At 40.3% G+C, this 19,144-nt stretch overlaps 1 protein-coding gene across 1 annotated transcript; it reads right to left on the minus strand.

Annotated features, from left to right (window-relative positions):
• Window positions 1-588: 588 nt before the first annotated feature.
• On the minus strand, window positions 589-15,089 carry LOC123969640 (axin-1-like). The gene is made up of 13 exons (XM_046047221.1): window positions 14,924-15,089; window positions 11,672-12,362; window positions 9,053-9,246; window positions 8,723-8,878; window positions 8,011-8,145; window positions 7,749-7,845; window positions 7,497-7,634; window positions 6,078-6,468; window positions 5,126-5,303; window positions 4,830-5,006; window positions 4,262-4,561; window positions 3,990-4,139; window positions 589-3,895 (listed from the first exon to the last, which is right to left on the minus strand). The coding sequence occupies exons 2-13, from the start codon at window positions 12,290-12,292 to the stop codon at window positions 3,769-3,771; spliced, it is 2,664 nt and encodes an 887-aa protein (XP_045903177.1). The 5' UTR covers window positions 12,293-12,362; window positions 14,924-15,089; the 3' UTR covers window positions 589-3,768.
• Window positions 15,090-19,144: the final 4,055 nt, after the last annotated feature.

The raw sequence follows: 19,144 nt of genomic DNA on the forward strand, positions 1-19,144 counted from the left end.
TTAAATATTACTTTTAAGTTGTTGTCATGTTTGTTGTAGGAACTATCCACCCGCAAAGTATACTAAAAAGTGCAATGCTACAAAGTGCAATATTCAACACGTCTCTGAATTGTAGTGAAGTAAAGTAGAACATAGCAGAAAATAGAAGTACTACACAAGAACCTCCAAACAGTACCTGAGTAAATGTACTCCACAGATCCGGACCATGTAAGTAATTTATAGATTTTTGGAAAATATACTTCTTCCTTAAACAACACAATGAAGAAATAGCATGTTTTACGTCTCAGTAGGAAGAGCACAGGTGTAAATAAAAATATTAATGGTGGCTGAATTCTGTTTAACTTCAGGGTCCAGGTGCATGCTGCATGCTGCATACATGTCACGGCTTACTGGGACACTCAAATAAAGCCATTGTTAATGTTATCGCTAACACCTGTGCATTTCCTACAATGATGAGTAAAAATAAAAGGCCTACGTTATTTAAAGAGCAAGGAGGCACTGTCTTATGAAAGGGTTGAAAAGCATGTGCAGTATTACGTTAGGGTAAGTCAAAAAAATCAGGAAAATTAATTGAACACATACAATGTGTTTATTCAACATCTTTATTATGAAGTACCTTTTTAAAAGAAATGTACAAGTGGAACCAGCACAGTGACATCTTGGCGTTTACCTTTGAAAAACAGAAACACCATGGACATGTAATGCAGGTCTGAAGACATATGAAATGAAAATGTACATATTTACAGCAGAGGATCTATCAGAACAGAAGTGAGCAAGCATGACTGCAGCTAGAAATACAACAGGACTGACTGAAAATAAAAACTTACATTAAAAGCATAGATTGGTTCAATAAAGATTTTTTGAAAGATAACATGGTAAAGGCACTGTGTTTCACACAAACTGACAACACAACAGACGCAGTTGTTTGTTTTGTTCATCGAATCATAATCACAAGAAACAACTTTTAACAAATGTTGTCATTCAACTGTCCCTGGGCTAACAAAACAGATAAAATATATCAGAGGGCTGTTGCAGTTTGCACATAAACATTAAAACAAAATAGATAATTCAACTCATCAGGAAAACATTCCTAATAAAGAACATGCTTGGTGATTATTAAAATTACATTTTTTTTTTATAAACAAATACATATCTAAAATTTTTATTTCATATTGAAGGCATAATGGGTTGAAGTAAGGACAAATGTGTTTTATGATCGTATGTTTCCCCTCACTGGGCAGAATCCCAGGACACATTGTATTTGACATTCCTGCATGATATACGGTAGGACCTCTTTGTTTGAAGAACACATTCAATTAACTACCAGCATAGATAACACAACACACTCAATCAAGCCAACTGGTTGAGATCAATACTGAAGACAGCAACAATGACCAATGAGATTTCCTTTGAGGACGCGGTAGGTAAAATTAAAATAAAAAAGGTCAAATTACATTCAGCTTACATAGCTGGTGTGTGATCAGTGCTCTGTCTGCACGGTGCTTTATATGATATGCTGCAGTACTGTACCGATGTGAGGAGTCTGAAGGAATACTTTGACTTTTTTTATGAAACACGCTCAGTTTCTTGCTAAGAGCTCGATTGATCCCTTGTCTGCGCGTTACACATGGAGCTGCAGGCAGTCGCAGGTTGGGTTAGCTTAGCATAAAGACTGGAAACAGAGGGAAACTGTTAGCCTGGCTCTGTCCAGAGGAAACTAAACCCACCTACCAGCATCTTTATGGCTCACTAGTTAACACATTATATCTAGTTTGCTTTAATGGAGAAATTTAAATTGATTAGACAACTGAAAAATAACTTTGTAATAGATTAAAATAATTTTCAAGTAGAAATGCCCAATGATCTCTAATTCCAGCTTCTAAATCTATTCTGAAAATCATGTTTCAAAATGTTGGTTGGACAAAACAAGCAATTTTTATACATTGGCTTGGGCTTGACATTTTATAGACCAATTAATCAAGATATTAACTGGCTGAGTAAACTGATAAAAACTCTTAAAATTAAAAAAAATAAATAAAACAAAATCAGTCAGCAGTTGCAGCCCAAGTTTGTTTACTTTATATTAAAGCCAGCGTAATCGTTTGTTTTCCACCTTTATGCTAAGCTAAACTAATAAACTGCTGGCTGTAGCTTTATATTTGCTGTACAGAGATCAGAATGGTATCAATTTTCTTACTTAACTCGACAGGAAAGCAAATAAGCACATTTCCCAAAATGTCAAACTATTCTATTAAGGTAAGCTGCAGATTTTTAACTCATTGTTAAGCTAAAATTATTGAAGTTGAGGAATCTGCAAGAGGAAGAAGATTCCCTTCTGCTCAAGATGAAAAAGTACATTTGATACTCGTGGACTTTGACTGCACAGACACGCATGTAGGCATATGGGACACACAATATGCTCTTTGGCTGAGTTCAGGCGCACATAACACAAGCGTTCAACACTCGCCACGCTTCAGAATAAGCATTCTACATAGTAATGGCACTGGCCAGGCAGGCAGGCACCTAGACTGAGTTCGGATTTACATACACAGGCTCTCAGTACAGCAGAAAAATATCATGTACATGAGGTGATAGTGTGCCCTGTTAAAAACAACAGATACTGTGGTCAACGATGGCACACCGTTAGTGTGCACTCTTGTTTATCATGAGAATTTGAGGGTGGAAAAAAGAAGAAGAAGAAGTCCTATAATTAAAATCCATTGTGCAGGAAAGCAGAACTGCACACTCAAAAGTTAAACATTACTGAATTGAGGTGCAGGAGTGTATTTTATAAAGGAGAAAAACAAAAACAAAATGGCTGCCCTGAAATGACTAATGAACTAGCTTCAAAACATACACAATAATACAACATTAAGTTGAGATATAACGAAATTAGGCTGCATTAATAAGTAATAGTACCTGCCTTGTACATACATAATTCAAATAAAATGAAACAAGTAGCTAGGATACTTGTCTTATCAAAAATATGTAGCTTTGGTAAACAAGTTGTGTGGAGAACTGTTGTCTGAACATGTTGATGTGAGAGATCACTACATGACATCTAGGAATCAAGGGTGAGAAAGTTTCTGTTTTGAGGCTATGAAGTCAACAAGAGGAGAAGCAGGGCAAAGGTCCACTCCCCAAAATCATCTGTCCTCTCCCCTTGTCACCAGCTGATGAGGAACAGAGACAGCAAAAGGCAGCGAGACTCCCGAACGGAACATAACTGCTTTCTTTACTGTCCTGAGCACCGATTGAAGAGTTTCCGTGGTAATGTAGCAGCATCATAATGGTCTGCGGAGGACAGACTCCTCCAGAGCAGAAGTGGAAGACTACTTGATCCTCTCTCCTTCCAACAGTCCCCTCACCCTTTTCCATCCATCGCGGTGGAAGTGGAAGACTGATCAGACATCAGATTAAAAGCGCTCCTCGAATATCCACAGGGGAGACAAGACAGGTGAATTCATTTATGTTCCTTTCCTCCGCTGCTGTTTCATCCGGCCAAGCTTCTTCACTGTATGTGGGTTTGATCCAAGCAGGTGTCCAGATATTCAATCAAAATAACCACCTCCCTAATACTCGAGCTTCTACCATGCGGCGCAATCTCCCTTCTGTCACACATTGCTCCTTCCATCTTTCTACTTTCTTTCACTCATCTGTTTTCTCACAGCTGAATTTCTAATCCAACCTCAATGTTCTCTTCCCATCTCCTTTTGTTTCTCCAAATGATCTTTTTGCAATTCTGTGTCATCTTCCTGTTCCCACATTTCAGTCAACCTTCTCCACCTTCCCAATGATCTTCTCCTCGAAGATAGGCAAGATGGCGTCATCGTCGCGGACCTCCTCGAACACGACACCACAGTCAAACTCGTCACTCACTTTCTTAAAGTAGAACCTGCACACACACCAAAAAAATGGATATGCTCGATTATTACAGCGCCAAACAATGGTTTCTTGAAAATGTGATATCCTTTTTTTGTTGTTCTCACCTGTAATGGCCCTTTTTGGTAAGGAGCTCCTTGAACTGACCCAAAGTCACCACCCGGCCTTTGACTGATGTTCGGTATGGGATTGGCTCTCCACAAAAGTAGTAAGCCACTGTCATGTTCTCACACACTTGGCGCTTACCAGACTTATGCCTTAAAAGAAAGCAAAAGCCATGTCAGAACACTCAATACATGCAAACACAGACACAAGTTAGAGCCCTCAGGGGCAAAGATGTGATTTTAGGCTACACTGATAAAACTGACTTGACACCTACCTCTGCTTGGCCTGCTGTAGTGCGTTCCTCCTCCTCTCCTCCTCCAGCCTCCTCCTAGCCTCCTCCAGCTGGGTGAGGGGATTGGGAGCCGGGTTTGGGGGCATAGCTGGGTCCTGGATAAAAGGGTGCGAGGGCTGGACCTGGGCGGACGATGAGACGGGGATGACAGGGGACACTGAAGAAGGGTTGTTACGCAGCTGGGCAGAGACCCAGGGGTGCACAGCTCCAGGTCGCTCCACTGAAGTTGGACGTGGTGACTCGCTGGTGGTTCCCGTCCTCCTGGAGCTACTGGTGCTGCCGCTGGAAAAGCAAGAAGTGAGGGAGAGACGATGAATATCAAAAGGACATGACTAAAAATACGTAGCTTTATAGTAAAGGAAGCGAAGCATATCGAACAATAAATAAAATAACGATAAATAAAATAAACAGTTGAGAGAGCCAGGAAAGGCAGGGAAGAAAGAGAGGGGACAGGCAGCAAAGGGACTAGGCCGGATTCAATGCCAACTGTCTATGGGTAAGACTCCATGGCTCTTTATTAATCACAACTAATACATGTAATATTACTCACCCATGTGTGCTCTTTCTTTGCCTGTCTCCTTCCATCATCCACTGCAGGATCTTCTGGTTTCTCTCCAGATCCTCATGTGGTACCTGGGCCTCCATGCCACGCCCACACTCGTCAGGTTTGCCTGATGTCTCTGATGCCTTCTTACAACCTCGCCGTGATAGCGTGCTGCCTTTACTACTGCAAAACGAACAGGTAACAAAAAAAGCAAACCAGTTGAGGTCATTTGAATGAAAGATGGCACATGCAGTTTGCTGGATACCTATCAAATATCAGCACATACAACCACACTAGCCTACCTGTAACCCATGCCCTCAATTGTGCTGGCTCCAGCCCCGTCGGCATAGTTACGACTTCTCCCTGCGTACTGGCTGGCTGGGTCTCCGTTCCACAGGAAGTTGGCCTGAGACCTAGAGCCCGCCTCCTCCTGCCCTTCTCTTCCTCTGTGGTGATACAGTTGCTTGTGGTGATGCACACCTAGGGCAGACATGACAGTGAGAATTGATAGTGACATACTACCCTCTTTTCAATACATCCTATACTCAAGTAAAATTTGAAGCATAATGTAAAGAACATGAATTAAATATGAAATGGTGCCCTGGATTCAGGACTCTCTTTAGCATCATCTCACATTATATTCTACACCTGAAGAGCAAACCTCTCCAGCTATGGCTCACTAGGAAATGTTTGTAAAATGTCTTTATAAAGCCAGGACTGTGGCTTTTTCTTTACTTCTGAGTACTGGTCATATTCTATAATGTGACAGCACAAGCACATTATTGAATAGCACAGTATAATGTGTAATCATCTGCTGCTGAAAAACAAATCCCCAACAAGAAATATTTCCTCCTGTTTGAGTAAAATTTTACCAAAAACTACAATTCCCAGGTGTTTTAGGAAATAACAGAGCCTTTAAAAAACTAGATCTATACATCTATATTATATCTATCTATCTATCTATAATATATACACATCTATTACCCATTTTTTTTTAAAGATGTACGTCTCCAGTTAGAACCAGTGGGCTTGGGAATCAGTGCCACAGCCAGGGCAGGAAAGTCAGAAAATAAAGAACTGTGTATATAATGTATCGTTGGTTTGGGTCTTTTCATGGGATTTGTTCACAGTAAGAAAAATATAGATGTTGAGTTACGGTACAATAGTTGGGAGCTGCTAATGTGTTTGGGTGTTCAGTCCAGTCTCTCCAATCTCTCCCCCTTCCACCCCCCCTTCCCTTCCACAGCCTCTTACCTTTGACCCCGGCAGCAGGCAGACTGTGACCTCCCCCTCGGTGTGGAGGGTAGTGAGGCGGGCCGATGCCCCCATCAGGTGAACGTGATGATTTGGGAGGAGAATGTCGACCCCCTCCTCCTAAGGTGCTGTTGGTTGCCCCTGGTGACTGGCAGCCAGGCGTTTTCATCACGCGCTGTACGTGCTCATCCAAAATAGATTCCGGGTCGTCGTCATGGGAATCCTCCATGGCAACCAGGCCGCCATAAGTGGCGACAGTTGCCGTGTTAGCAGTGGTCTCTGAATAACGAGCACCGTAAAGAGGTGGAAATGATGAAGGGAGGGGGAGTGGTATGCTATGAGAAGATATGGAGGTCGTTACGGAGATGTCAGCATCGTCGCCCTCTTCTTCCTGTTGGGAGAAGACGTCAAATATTTTATGTCCAACTGGACATGCACACTGTAAACACCAGTATGTACACACAAAGACAAGGAGTAAGAAATACAATGAATAAAAGCCTGTACCAAACTTCTGTGCTCGTAAATGTCAGACAAATAATGGCATCTATGAGGTTATTAAAAACAAGAGACTTCATCAAACATGAATGTTTAACAGCCTATGGTTAAATCTGGCAGAACATGCTATGTCCATGTAATTTTAACTAAATGTTACCTTTAAAAATAAATAACAAACACTGCAGGATTTATTGTTAAGCGGCATGCACAAGTTACTAAATGCATATAACATTTAGAACCGAGTACAAATTTCAAAACACTGATTTCCACTAAGTAGCCCTGCTAGTGGATTCATAACCCAATAAAGCGTTTGTTCCCAGTGGACATACAGCTTGTTGTAAGGTGATACCGTATGCAAATATGAGCAGGTGGTGATGAAACTGTAGTCCGAGTGAAAGAAAACGTCAACAGATCTAGTAGCACAACAGCAAAAGTACAGATGCCTTTTTTCAAATTATGCACATAAAAGGTTTGTTTACCATAGTGATGGATAAAAAAAAAGAAGAAATAATTTAAACATAACAATTAGGGCTGTACCCAAATCAGAATTTATGTTGACTGTGTTGACAAATATTGGAGGAGTGAGTGATATGTGAATATCAGTTTTTAGTCACGTGCATGTGGTTCCTGATGTTTCCACACCTAGATTTGATCATCATCAGTGATGTGAAAACATCAGATTTCCACACAGTAAAAGAAATAAAAATGTGTGCATCCTGGCCATAGTTCAGTTATAAATTCCTAGCCTATACCATCTGTGTTTCTCCTGCGTGAATGCTGAACTCACTGTGAGCCGATTTGCGGACCACACAGTTCGCCATTACTAAAAAAAGAAACTGTAGAAGTTCTTCAATTTACTGCAAATTACACTCATAATTCAGAATAAAATCACAACACACACACACACACACACTCTACACTCACCAGTCGTACTCTCTTCAGCCTCTCTTCAAGTCTTTCCTGAGCCTCTCTCTCTCTGACAACCGTCTCCAGCCTGCTGATGAGCTCCGCTGCAAACCTCTCAGGGTCTACGTGGACGTCCTTTGGCATGCGGTACGTGCGCTGTGTATCGACAAAACACAAAAATTACATGCCACAAACTCATACATATCTGCTGCTAAAATTCAGAAGGCATTTTAGTAAATTAACCTTAATTATTAACATTGTAGAACTCACAGGTATATGAGGTAGGGGCACACGTCCATTGGCTTTGGCACTTTCATGCATCTCTTTACGATGCTGCTTCCGATATCTGTATGGAGGAATACCATCTCTGCCAACAAAGACACAGATAAACAACCATCAAACACAGATGCTTACATCTCACTCATCCTGAAAACCAGCGTTGTAATTAAACATGTTTAAATCCAGTCAATGAATGAAGGAGTGAATGAATTAAATATATGCAGTAATTCTGGATTCATCTGTGTGTACTTACACACTGCTGTCAGTCAGTGACAGTGTGTCAGCATCACTAGACATGCTCTGCTGCTCACTGTCATTGGCACTGGTTGCTGGAGCACGAGCATAGCCCATGTTTGCGTAGTATGGGTTTACTGGCTCCCGCCATGGTCTGAGGATGAGTAGAGACATTATAATACAGTGAGCTCACATTAAAATGTTGATACATGTACAAGGATCTGCATAAACCTAGAAGTAATCCATGAATTTTACATTAGAATTAACAGAAAATTTTATCCAGAAAACAACACTTTTGTAGCTTCTAAATAAGTGTAACAAGCCAACCATTGTTCAGGTTGATACAATTTTTTTATTTTTAAATTTTTATTTAATTTAAAAAAAATCAGCAGATATTTCTATGATGAAATGTACTTGTATATGTTTATTACATTAAAAAGGATATAACTAGATTTGCAAAGAAAGCAGTGTTTTAAGACAGTTCATCCCCGCAATTAACTATTACAGTTAAATGGGTAAACTCCACTGGTGTACACTACATAGGGAGGTATAAAAAATGAAAGGTAAAATATTTGTACCACCACCAATGTTGCGTAAATGACCAATGATCCAATCCTGATATTTACAATATTTCAATATCTCTCATCGTGATAGGAAATAATATAAATTGTAAGACAGCACAATCTTTAATCCAAGAACCTTGGGACATGTGCGCGCGCGCACACACACACCTGTACTCCCTTCTGTCCGGCCTCCTCCTGTCAGCTGAGGCTCTCTGCGGTGCTGTCTGCATCAGCAGGCTCTGAGTCAGCCTACCAGCTGGGGTGTCCCCACACTCCTCCTCATCTTTCTCTTCCTCCACCTCCCTCACTCCTCCGCCTCCACACCTAAGATCAGATAAAATTAGAAATGTTAGTTAAACATCAGAAACATTAATTATTTCCCAAGTTCTAAGAATGTTTTCACGTTTTGTTAGTGTTGCGCTCAGAAAAGTCAGTGGAATTTATTGTTCCAGATGACAGGCATGGATCCTGAGCAATATTAGTTGTGCATCATCTCACCTCCATTCCTCATCCTCAGCGAGTGTGGGTAAGTACCCAGGCACAGGCTTGGCTGGACCCGATGAAGGGCTCTGATCACTGGGGTTAGGCTTGGGGCTCTCTCCTCCTGTCCGTGTGTACTCCAGGTACAGATCCGACTTAAGAAACAAAGGGTAGGTGTTCTCCTCCATCATGGCCTGAATCTCTGTCTGGGCCTGGAGCAAATAAACACAGTGGTCACAAAAAGCTGGACACAAAAGTGAATGATGCCCAAAGATGTTACCTTTATGCACACAATTTCTAATCACTTAAGTAAGTCCACCAGTCAATGACACACTATTTTCAGACTGAAGCAAAAATGGCCTGAAAGGTGTTGAACTTGCTATCGACTCGCAGATTTTCTCTTGACTTAAGCTAAACAAAATTCCAACACTGCGAAGCGCCTGAATAGAAATGTGACAAAGGTAACTACGATCATTAGGGATGAAATGGTTACCAGGTTAATAATAAACCATGGTAAAATTCCAGACAGTTGATATTACTGTACACATTGTTTGGGTCAATGACAACAGTGCTGAGGGAAACTTGACTGACGAAAACTGCCTTATAGCGAACGCAGGGTGAGTTAACTTCTAGCTCTGCTTTATCTGTAAACTTAAGCACTCAGTTTTAGCTACTCTTGTAAAAACACTACACATTCTGCTGCGGTAGGCCTAACTGGTATGTGTCACTCGTCTGCAGGCTCTATTCGCCCACAGCACAAGATAACACGTTACACAACTGAGTCACCCAACCAACATATCCGGCAGTCGTCAAATTAGTTGTAAAAGAGTTCCAACAGGAGATACGCAATAGGCTCTCTAGATTCCCCTGTGTTTATGTCAGTTGCTGGGCAAATTGCAATTGCTATCACTGTCTTCTTGAGACTAATTTGTATAATATTATTGTGCATGAAGTCAATGCATTCACTTGTATAGTGATATAAAATATTACATTTAAAGATAATGCACGTTTGATTTTCACATAAGGCTGTTATTTTATAGGTTAGGCTAACGAAAAGTTTATTTTATTTGTGGTTTCCGATATAAAACTTGGTGAAATGGTTTCAGTACATTCTGATCATTTTCAGCACATTTTAACAATACCGTGATAATTTTGGTCACTACAATTGTCATATGAAATGATCACTATAGGGTTCTATGGCAAACTAATACCCACTCCAGACCAACACAATGACACAGAGTAACCCCACATTCACGTAACCTCCTAACTAGTCTACTACTTAATCCAGACTGACACAGAGAGGCGTGTTATGCCCACATGCAGGTCGATGTCATTTGGTCAATGTACATGAATCGATGTGGTACTCCTGACCAGGTTTGAAGGCATGTTCTGCCAGGAACGTACTGGGCTTTAGTGAACCTGCATTTTAACCAGGGATGGAAATTAAATTTAATAATGTTTATACAACATTTAATGGACTTCCAGAATCTTCTAAAAAAAAAAAAAAACAGCAACAGAAAAGAAAGCAAGAGAAAGGGTGGGAAAAGGTTGGCTGCAGAGAAAACAAAAACTGAATCTAGCCTCATTTGGTTGATTATTATGTAATCTCATTCTGAGTAAGTTTGTTGTTGCAGTGATGTGTGAAGAACTACAGTTGGAGACCCGAGACTCCGTTAGCGAGATCTGTGAAAGTCTCATATGTATGTGGTCTAAACACACATTCCGGAAACTCACATTGTATCAACAATGAGCAATGAAGACAGAAAGGATGAAAGAAATCAACGGTGAAAGAGGGCAAAGGCGGATGAACAAGCAAAAAACCTGAAACTTAAACTTAACTGATTAGGTCTTTTGTTGTGGTTTATTTACTAGAGCAGAAAAACACAAGGAAACTCATGTGTGGAACGATAATTGCATCATTTCTTTGTCACATATTTTGAAATACTATTTAAAATTTTACTACAAGGCTGTAACAGCCACAGGAACATATTTGGGAACCTTTTGAGGTAGTTAAGTTCTGTAACTCAATTTTGACCCAGGTCCAGTTTTAGTTCCTGGGCACTTGTTCCTGTCCCCTAAATAGTCTCTTCAATGAGCAGTACATAGACAAACATACTCTATACTACAAATGAAATAGAATTTGGCATGTTTGGAACAAATTTACTCTCTACAAGTTCAGGACCCACTACACCAGTCTTGATGGACGCAGACGTGGCTGTCAAGTTACTCAAATCTATACGTAAACACTCACACACAACTGAACTACGATGGCATCAAAGGCGTAGGCCAAAAAGCCCGAACTGTGTACATGGGAGAAGTGATTAAAGCTGTGAGAAAAAAAAGGTTCTCAGCACCAGTCTGCGGACAGCGCTGCCATCAAAGCAAATTGCGGTACTTTTTGGGTGGCATACATTATTTTCCAACAGCCACATTTCAGTTTCAGTTGCTGTACACTGCCAACCTGCACAGCAATGCTGTTATGCATTAGCTGATACTTAAACAGTCTCAAATTCCATTTCAAAGAACTGATGCGGATGAAAATGCAGCCTGTGAGTAATCTATGATATCTTCTAATGGCCCATGTAATCCAACATGCATTGCTCTTATTATTAGGAACCGCTATTAACATTAGTTTACCTGTTCAAACATGGCAGGGTCTGGATGCGGCCTTCCCACGCAGTCCCTAATGAAGCTCTTGGTGGCTGCTTTGATCTGCCTGGAGACAATTCCACTTCCGTCTACAATGTATTTCCTGTAGATGGCCTTGGCCAATTTTGCCTTCTTCTCCTGGCTGGTCTTCCTGAACCCTGAGCAAGCAAACCAGAAGTCGAGGAGGTCTGCACACCCTTCCTGGCACAGGAAGTTTCGGAACAGCTGGATGCCTTCCTGGTCATCTAGGAGAGAGTGAAGCGAGTCTGCCCACTTCAGGTAAGGTGGAGTTGGTGAAGCAGAGCCCTCAGGTTCATACCCCAAGTCCAGATCAGGGCGACGCGGAGTCGCAGACGATGAGGTGGGTGCATAACTTGACTGATCCCCCATTTTAGATGATGTAGATGACGGGGGATAGCAGAGGGTTTGGGAAAGGGTGTTTGGTCGGGAGGTGGCTGACAGTACTGGAGGGTCCACATCAGATCCCTCCTCACCAGGAACTGGGGGTCGTGGAGCATCCTCGGTAAAGTGGGTAGGGCCGTTCAGAGAGGCCACAACCCCACCACCGCCCCTGTACCCAATCCCATGTAATTCTCTGACAACACTCATGTCTTTGACTGCACAAAGCAGAGGTCAGATCTTCCCCTCTAGCAATGACTTTGCTGGCAAACAATTCACCCTATGATGGAAATAAGAACGTGGTTAGTTGTAGCAGTGGGAGTTGAAACAAAGGAAATAAACATTATTACTAAGATGATAAAGATCACTGACTCAACTCTCAACCACCTTCACTGAGTCTGACTGCTAATTTTTGTGTATATAAACACACATACACACAAACACGATGGAAATTAACACCCACCAAATGCGGGTGGATTTTCTGTTTGGAGACCAAATTTTGGAAGGCTACCTGCCACATTGGCGGGTAAATATATTTGGCATATAATTTTTATGTGACAGTAATTAGCACCAGACTGGCGTTCTCGTTGGTTGTGTCGCACTTAAATTGGTCCCCAAAGTACCAAGGTATCTAAAATCGTGTAACACGCAGATTAGGGGCCTTCATTGGTTGTTGTTTATGTTCTTTTCATGTTACTTGTGTTTGATTGGCGTTGTTTGTAAGGGGTGGCCGTTAGGGGACAGGCAACAGGTGTCGGGAGGGGTGAGTGAGAGAGTAGCTGCTTTCATCCAGAGATCAGAGCGTAAAAAATATCCGCATTTATGTTGCATTCACATATTCATACTGAACAAAAGTTTGCAGCATTATCCCGTGTGAAAAGGCTTTTGTCCCGCAATCATGTGTGCTTTCACATAGCGGTCCGACTGTACCGGAACCAGCGGCGTGCCATGGCATGTCGGCTGTGGCTTTTCACAAACAGATTGTTTCTGTCTCGTGTCTGTCACCACCAACTTTCCCTGCTCAGATGCAGATAAAATCTGCTCCATACCTTTCATAAAGTGCAGCAAGCTGACAGATTGTTGCAATACTCCTGTGAAATAAGGCAGCGTGAAAGCTGCTAGTGATAGAAGCAAATTATAAAAGTTGTACTTGAGTGTTTTTAGCTTTTAGCTGGCAGTCCAGTCAGTGTCTGACATACTGTCAGATCTTCTAATGGTCCTGCTGTCTTCCCCAGAGATCAAGGAGAATGATCCACAGGCTTTATAAAAAGTGCTAATCCCACAAAACCTGCGATGCTGTCGCACCAGGAGGCCAGAAATGGTGATTGTAGAAAGTCAGCAGTCTGATGAGGAGGTAAAAGTTGAATGATAAAGCATGACGAGAGAGCAGTGATAAGATTTAAGTTGAATGATTAATAAGCATCTTGTAACTTTATAAAACAATTTACTGTTATGTTTTAAGTACATGTAATAGCAATAATATAATTTTCCTTAAAATTTCACTCTGGCCTCTTCTTTAAGTTTGTATTAATTCCTTTTTATGGCCATTAAAAAATATGTTTGGCCGGTGGATTTTTTCATCTACCAACCACCTTAACAGGTGAGCCAAAAAGTTAATTTCCACCCCTGACATACACACACACAAGCAGATAGGGACAAATTAAAATATGAATAAAAGAGTGGAGAAACATCAAATGCAGACACTTCCGTGCACCAGGGCTCACTGAATGATTGGTGAGTATGAAAATTATGTGAATAAAATGCTACAGCCTTTACAGTCACCAGCTCTCAACCCAGCTTCACACCTATGCAAGATTTTGGACCAACATGCAAGACAGTGCTCTCCGCCACCATGTCCATAAAACCAAATTATATAATGTAAACTTCCATCCTCAAATCTAGTTAGTGACATCAGTGACTGTCTCTGACATGATGTCTAGAGTAACTTGGTGTTATTCTTTCTATCTGCTGTCTCTCTTGCAGAGGATATCTTGATGTCAATGATTAGCTGATCAAATAATGGTGGAATATATAAATGAAGTAATATCTTGAGAAAGGTGTTCGCCCTTTAAGAGTGTTTTTTCCTTTAATGTGTCTCTCTCTCTTTCAAACACCAACGTTGTAATGTAGTATTAAGAAGGGACAAAATTAAACGATCAGAACATATACATAAAAAAAATGCAGCAGGACCTAGTGTGGTTGAAAATGAGGAGAATCTTATCACAAAAACTATCACTAGGTGTTATTAACACTGACAGTTAGTTGCGACTAGCTCCAGTCTGAGCCAAAACAATGTAAAGCTCTGTGAGTAACGTTACATTTCCAAGCAAAAGTTCACCATTAACTTTTTGTCATCATTTTAACAGCTAGCTTAAAAGCTATCGCTCACACACTTCGTGAAGCTGGAGATCATTTCCTAAATAACCAACTAAAGTTAACAAGCTAAGACAGCTAGCTAGCCTTGCAGCAATGCCACCACCAATGCCAGTGCTTTGAAGTGAGAATCTCATTCATCTTGGCCTGCAAAGACGGTGGGGGATGGGTAGAGAAACAAACTCTACAACCACACAAGACGGGCCTGCATGCAAACACTTCAACACAAGCGTACTTTGTAAATTTATTCGTGGCACGCAAACTCGTACAGAAGCAACGCCAACTTTCCTACTGATAAACCCCAACAAATCCTCCGATCTAACATCAAACAAAACAAGAAAGCGAGGGCACGTTTTCCACTCTGACTGCAGCGCCAGCTAGCTTGGCGTGTTAGCTAGTTCGGGATAGCTTGCTAGCTTGGCTAGGTACGTTAACGTCCCGTGTTTTCCACAAAAGTATCTGTCCTACCGTCTCTGAAAGCCCGTTCCCCTTAATCCGCTGCATTGGGGATACTGGCGCGAACTGTGTGCTCCAAAACGCAGCATATGGATAGCTTTCTGATATTAAATATTAAAGAAAATAACCCGTCGACTATCCCCTTAACTCCCCATGGTGGCTGGTTTCTGAGCAATAATACAGAGCGAGAGATTACGTGCGTGCACGCCGACGCCGTGCGATGTGTGGTACTTTTATAGAACTACAGCGCATAGAAGCGACACACGTAGCGCGCAATCAAGCTCCCACTTTTAGGATTGGTGAAATACTATATAGATTCTTTACTCAAGTTAAATTAGCACAGTGTACACAGATTCCTTTAGAAGCAACCATACTGTAAATGCTTCAAATTTTACTTAGATCCAGAAGTAGACCTATGTAATATGCAGTAGAGCTGCAACAATTCGATTAGTTGTCAACGATTAAATTAATCGGCAACTATTTTGATAATCGATCAATCACTTGGAGTCCTTTTTTGAAAGAAAAAACGTCCTATTCTCTTGTTCTATCATCTTCCGTTTCAAATGTGAATATTTTCTGGCTGCTTTACTCATCTGGGACAGTAAACTGACTATTTTTGGGTTATGGACAAAACAAGACATTTAAAGATGCCATTTTGGGCTTTGGAAACCCTAACAACTAATCGATTAACTGAAAAAATAATCAACAGATTAATTGATTATGACAATAATCGTTAGTTGCAGCCCTACTATGCAGGCAAATTTTCCTTTGTCAGTGTTACATTATAGCACATTATAATATTGGGTTATTATTACAGATGAATTAACATGTGGGCAGAATTAAATGTCGTTGCTGGTTGCAGTGTAGCTAATTCTATTTACTGTTGTGTAGTTTTATTTACTGTATAACAAAGCGTTGCACTTGTGGTGCTCATAGTAAGTTTTTTAAAAATCTTAAGCTGCAAACTAAACAAACTATAGCCATCAAATAAATGCAATGTTCCCTCAAAAATGTTATGTGGATGAAACTGCATGAAATTACTTCAGAATTGTACTTAAGTACAGTAGTTAAGTAAACTTACAGTAGATTTAATAGTAAATCCAAAGGAGACTACATCCCTTCCCATCACACCCTTCCTCTCACTGGTATGCACCCAAGTTCTTACAGTAACCATAGCTACGCAGTGGTGGAAGAAGGATTCAGATCATTTACTTATCACAATGTAAAAATGCTCCATTACAAGGAAAATACCTGCATTTAAAATATTTACTTAAATACAAAAGTATGATCAGCAAAGAATAGCCTATATCAAACATAAGTAAGAATTCATTAGGCAGAATGACCCCTGTCAGTGTTATTTAAAAAGAAAAAAATATTTATATCTACATATCTAAATTATTTATAATGATTATTATTGATGCATTAACATATTTGTAGTTGGTTCAGGAGCTACAGTATAATTTTTTGTAGGCTATTTAAATCTATTAATCAATCTATTAAAAACATTACATCATTATTTTATAAACTGATCATAAGGTTTGCATGCAAAATATTAATCAGAAAAGTATATAGTATCTACAGCTGTCAAAACATTTAATGGAGTTTAAAAAAAAGATACAATTTGCCTCTGAAATGTAGTGGAGTAGAAGTTTTACACAGCATACCATTTAAACCTCAGAACTGCACGTAAATAGGCCTACAGTAGATGAGTAAATTCAGTTACTTTCTACCACTTCATTGCATTAAAAAAGAGCAATCAGAGTTTACAGATCAGAACTGTTCTATCGGTCGTAGTTCTATGCCAGGACGTTGAAATTACGCCCAACAGCGCCCCTGTCGACTTCTACAGGTCACTACATAATTTGACAACATGAAATTAATTGCAATACAAACCCGAGCCAGTGAATAGACTCTAATTAGTGGTTATTACATGATCAGCGATTTGTACCACACATTACAGTAAAGATGAATAAAAAAAGGCAGACCCGCTAGACACAGGAACATCATGCAGCACAGACAACCTGACCAGGTACAGCTTACTTTGCTCCAGGCAGTCAGCCGGTCTGAATGCGAGACAAATCTGAGGCAACCTATATGTGAGTGAGAAACACTGACAAATGACAGGAAATATTTTCTTACCTCTGAACAGGTGTTCAGTGAACGGAGTCCACCTCCACAGACAAAGTGACTGACAGGACAGAGAGAGCGCGACACCGCCGCCACCTGAGCATCCTGCTTGTCAGTCGCCTCCGCCGGGCTGTCAGTCAGGCAGGAGCCACCGCTGTGTGTGTGTGTGTGTGTGTGTGTGTGTGTGTGTGTGTGTGTGTGTGTGTGTGTGTGTGTGTGTGTGAGAGAGAGAGAGAGAGAGAGAGAAAACGAGAGAAGGGAGAGAGATTACTAGTTAATAGCCATTCAGTTCCTCCAATAGATAAGACATGCATTACCAAAAAACATGTGACATTTTTATTTTCACACTTGAAGTGTCCACATACGCCCATCACATGTTGTTTCACACGGTCTATTAGGTGTGAAGCTGATGTTTTTACATGTAATGCTTAAGATTTCACATGAGAAATATCGGAAGAATCCCATGTGTTTATATGGGATTTTTTGTATGCATGTAATTCCACATGTGATAAACGTGAAATTTAGTTAACGTGATCAATTTCCATGCTGTTTTTTGCAACAACTTACATTATAAGCAGGCCTATAGGAAGTGTAGAAATAAAAAGATATAGCCTACTAATAATAACTGGGAAAACAATGTCACTAAAAGGTCCAATGAGTAGCTACTCTGACGTTTTGGATTTGATCATGTTAAATAATCTTTAATTCATCAGCAGATGGAGTTTGTCATGGCTGTCTACAATTTAGTGGCTGCACCAGAACAGCTACTAAATGGAGGTTGTGGTGAGATTTGCAGTTTCCAAGGTCAAGAATGAACTTTGAATGAACTAATAAATAAACTACCATAATAAAACACTGATTTCCATAGAAAACAAATCTAACCACATGTACATTAGCTTGTATTCCAGTGACTTTGGACTATAGGCTACAAATGCAGACAACACTCTCAATTAAGTTTTTACACTGACAGTTAATTGTTAATTAGACAGTTAATTAGTGACTGGACCTGTTGACTATGAATGTTACATACAAATGTTTTTAATTTGACTGTAAATCAGAAAATTCGAACATGTGCCAGTAAAACCGTCATTGTGTCTGAGGACGTGTCTTCAAGGCAGCTTCAGGATTAGTCTCTAGATGACATCATCATTACAGTCAGTCACTCTGCTGTACATTTAAACAAGAAGCTTCTTTAATTTCACAAATTCTAACTGAGCTGAACAACATTACAGAAAAACTCAAATAATATGATTTTAGAGTTCATTTTCTCTTTTAAATGTGACACCTCTAAATCAAACCATGGTGGTTAACAAGGTGGTTTTCTATGCCTCCTGTAGGCCGTTCAGGCTTGCTGTCCCAGGTGGAGAAGGCAGGGTCAGGGGGCTCCAGTGAGGTCCAGACCCCTGTCCACTCCTGGATGGACAGTTCTTCCATGATAATCTGAAACTGGGAAACAGAAAAAACAGCATTAGCTCTTATGTACAGTAGAAATCAGCCTCAATTTCAGAGAAGTCCATACGTTAAAGAAGAACAATATAAATCCGATATTGATAATGTGAAATAAGAATAGATTTTGTCTATGATATTGCTTAACGTTTTAGGCTCAAGCAATACATATTTCTGGACTAATCTTAATGTTGAACTTGACGGAAAAGAACAACACATGTCTGTACCTGTTTGGTCATATCCCCATTATAAATTCTTTTCTTTATCAGAATGTTCTTGTGTGTAAATCGGTAGTTATCCAGACATATTGTCACATATTGATTTCAGTTATACATATTTCATTTTGTCAACACTATATTTTATGTAACGTATAGCCTAAATCTCTAAAACCATTTAAATGTCTTTGAGCAGAAAGCGAGCGTGACATTATTGAGTGAGAGATCTAGAGAAGCTTTTCGGGCTGTAATGAAGACGAGCAGCGTTGTTTGCAGTGGTGGCTTGAGAAAATGATGATGAAATGTTTTCGCTGCGTGTTTGATTGGCATACCTTACACCCAAGATAAACACTCCTCATTATGGAAATGTATTCATATCACTTTGGCTTATATCCAGTGTGTGTGTTATAACAGTTAACACACACACACACACACACACACACAC

The sequence above is a fragment of the Micropterus dolomieu genome, linkage group LG04, assembly GCF_021292245.1.
Source record: "Micropterus dolomieu isolate WLL.071019.BEF.003 ecotype Adirondacks linkage group LG04, ASM2129224v1, whole genome shotgun sequence".
NCBI lineage: Eukaryota > Metazoa > Chordata > Actinopteri > Centrarchiformes > Centrarchidae > Micropterus > Micropterus dolomieu.

Excerpts from the sequence above, each read along its gene's own strand:
- LOC123969640 (XM_046047221.1), bottom strand. The coding sequence starts at position 12,292 with ATGAGTGTTGTCAGAGAATTACATGGGATTGGGTACAGGGGCGGTGGT. Across the intron at positions 7,846-8,010 it reads TCACTGACTGACAGCAGTGT|AGATGGTATTCCTCCATACA; the intron begins GTAAGTACACAC and ends CTTTGTTGGCAG. Across the intron at positions 3,896-3,989 it reads ACCAAAAAGGGCCATTACAG|GTTCTACTTTAAGAAAGTGA; the intron begins GTGAGAACAACA and ends GTGTGTGTGCAG.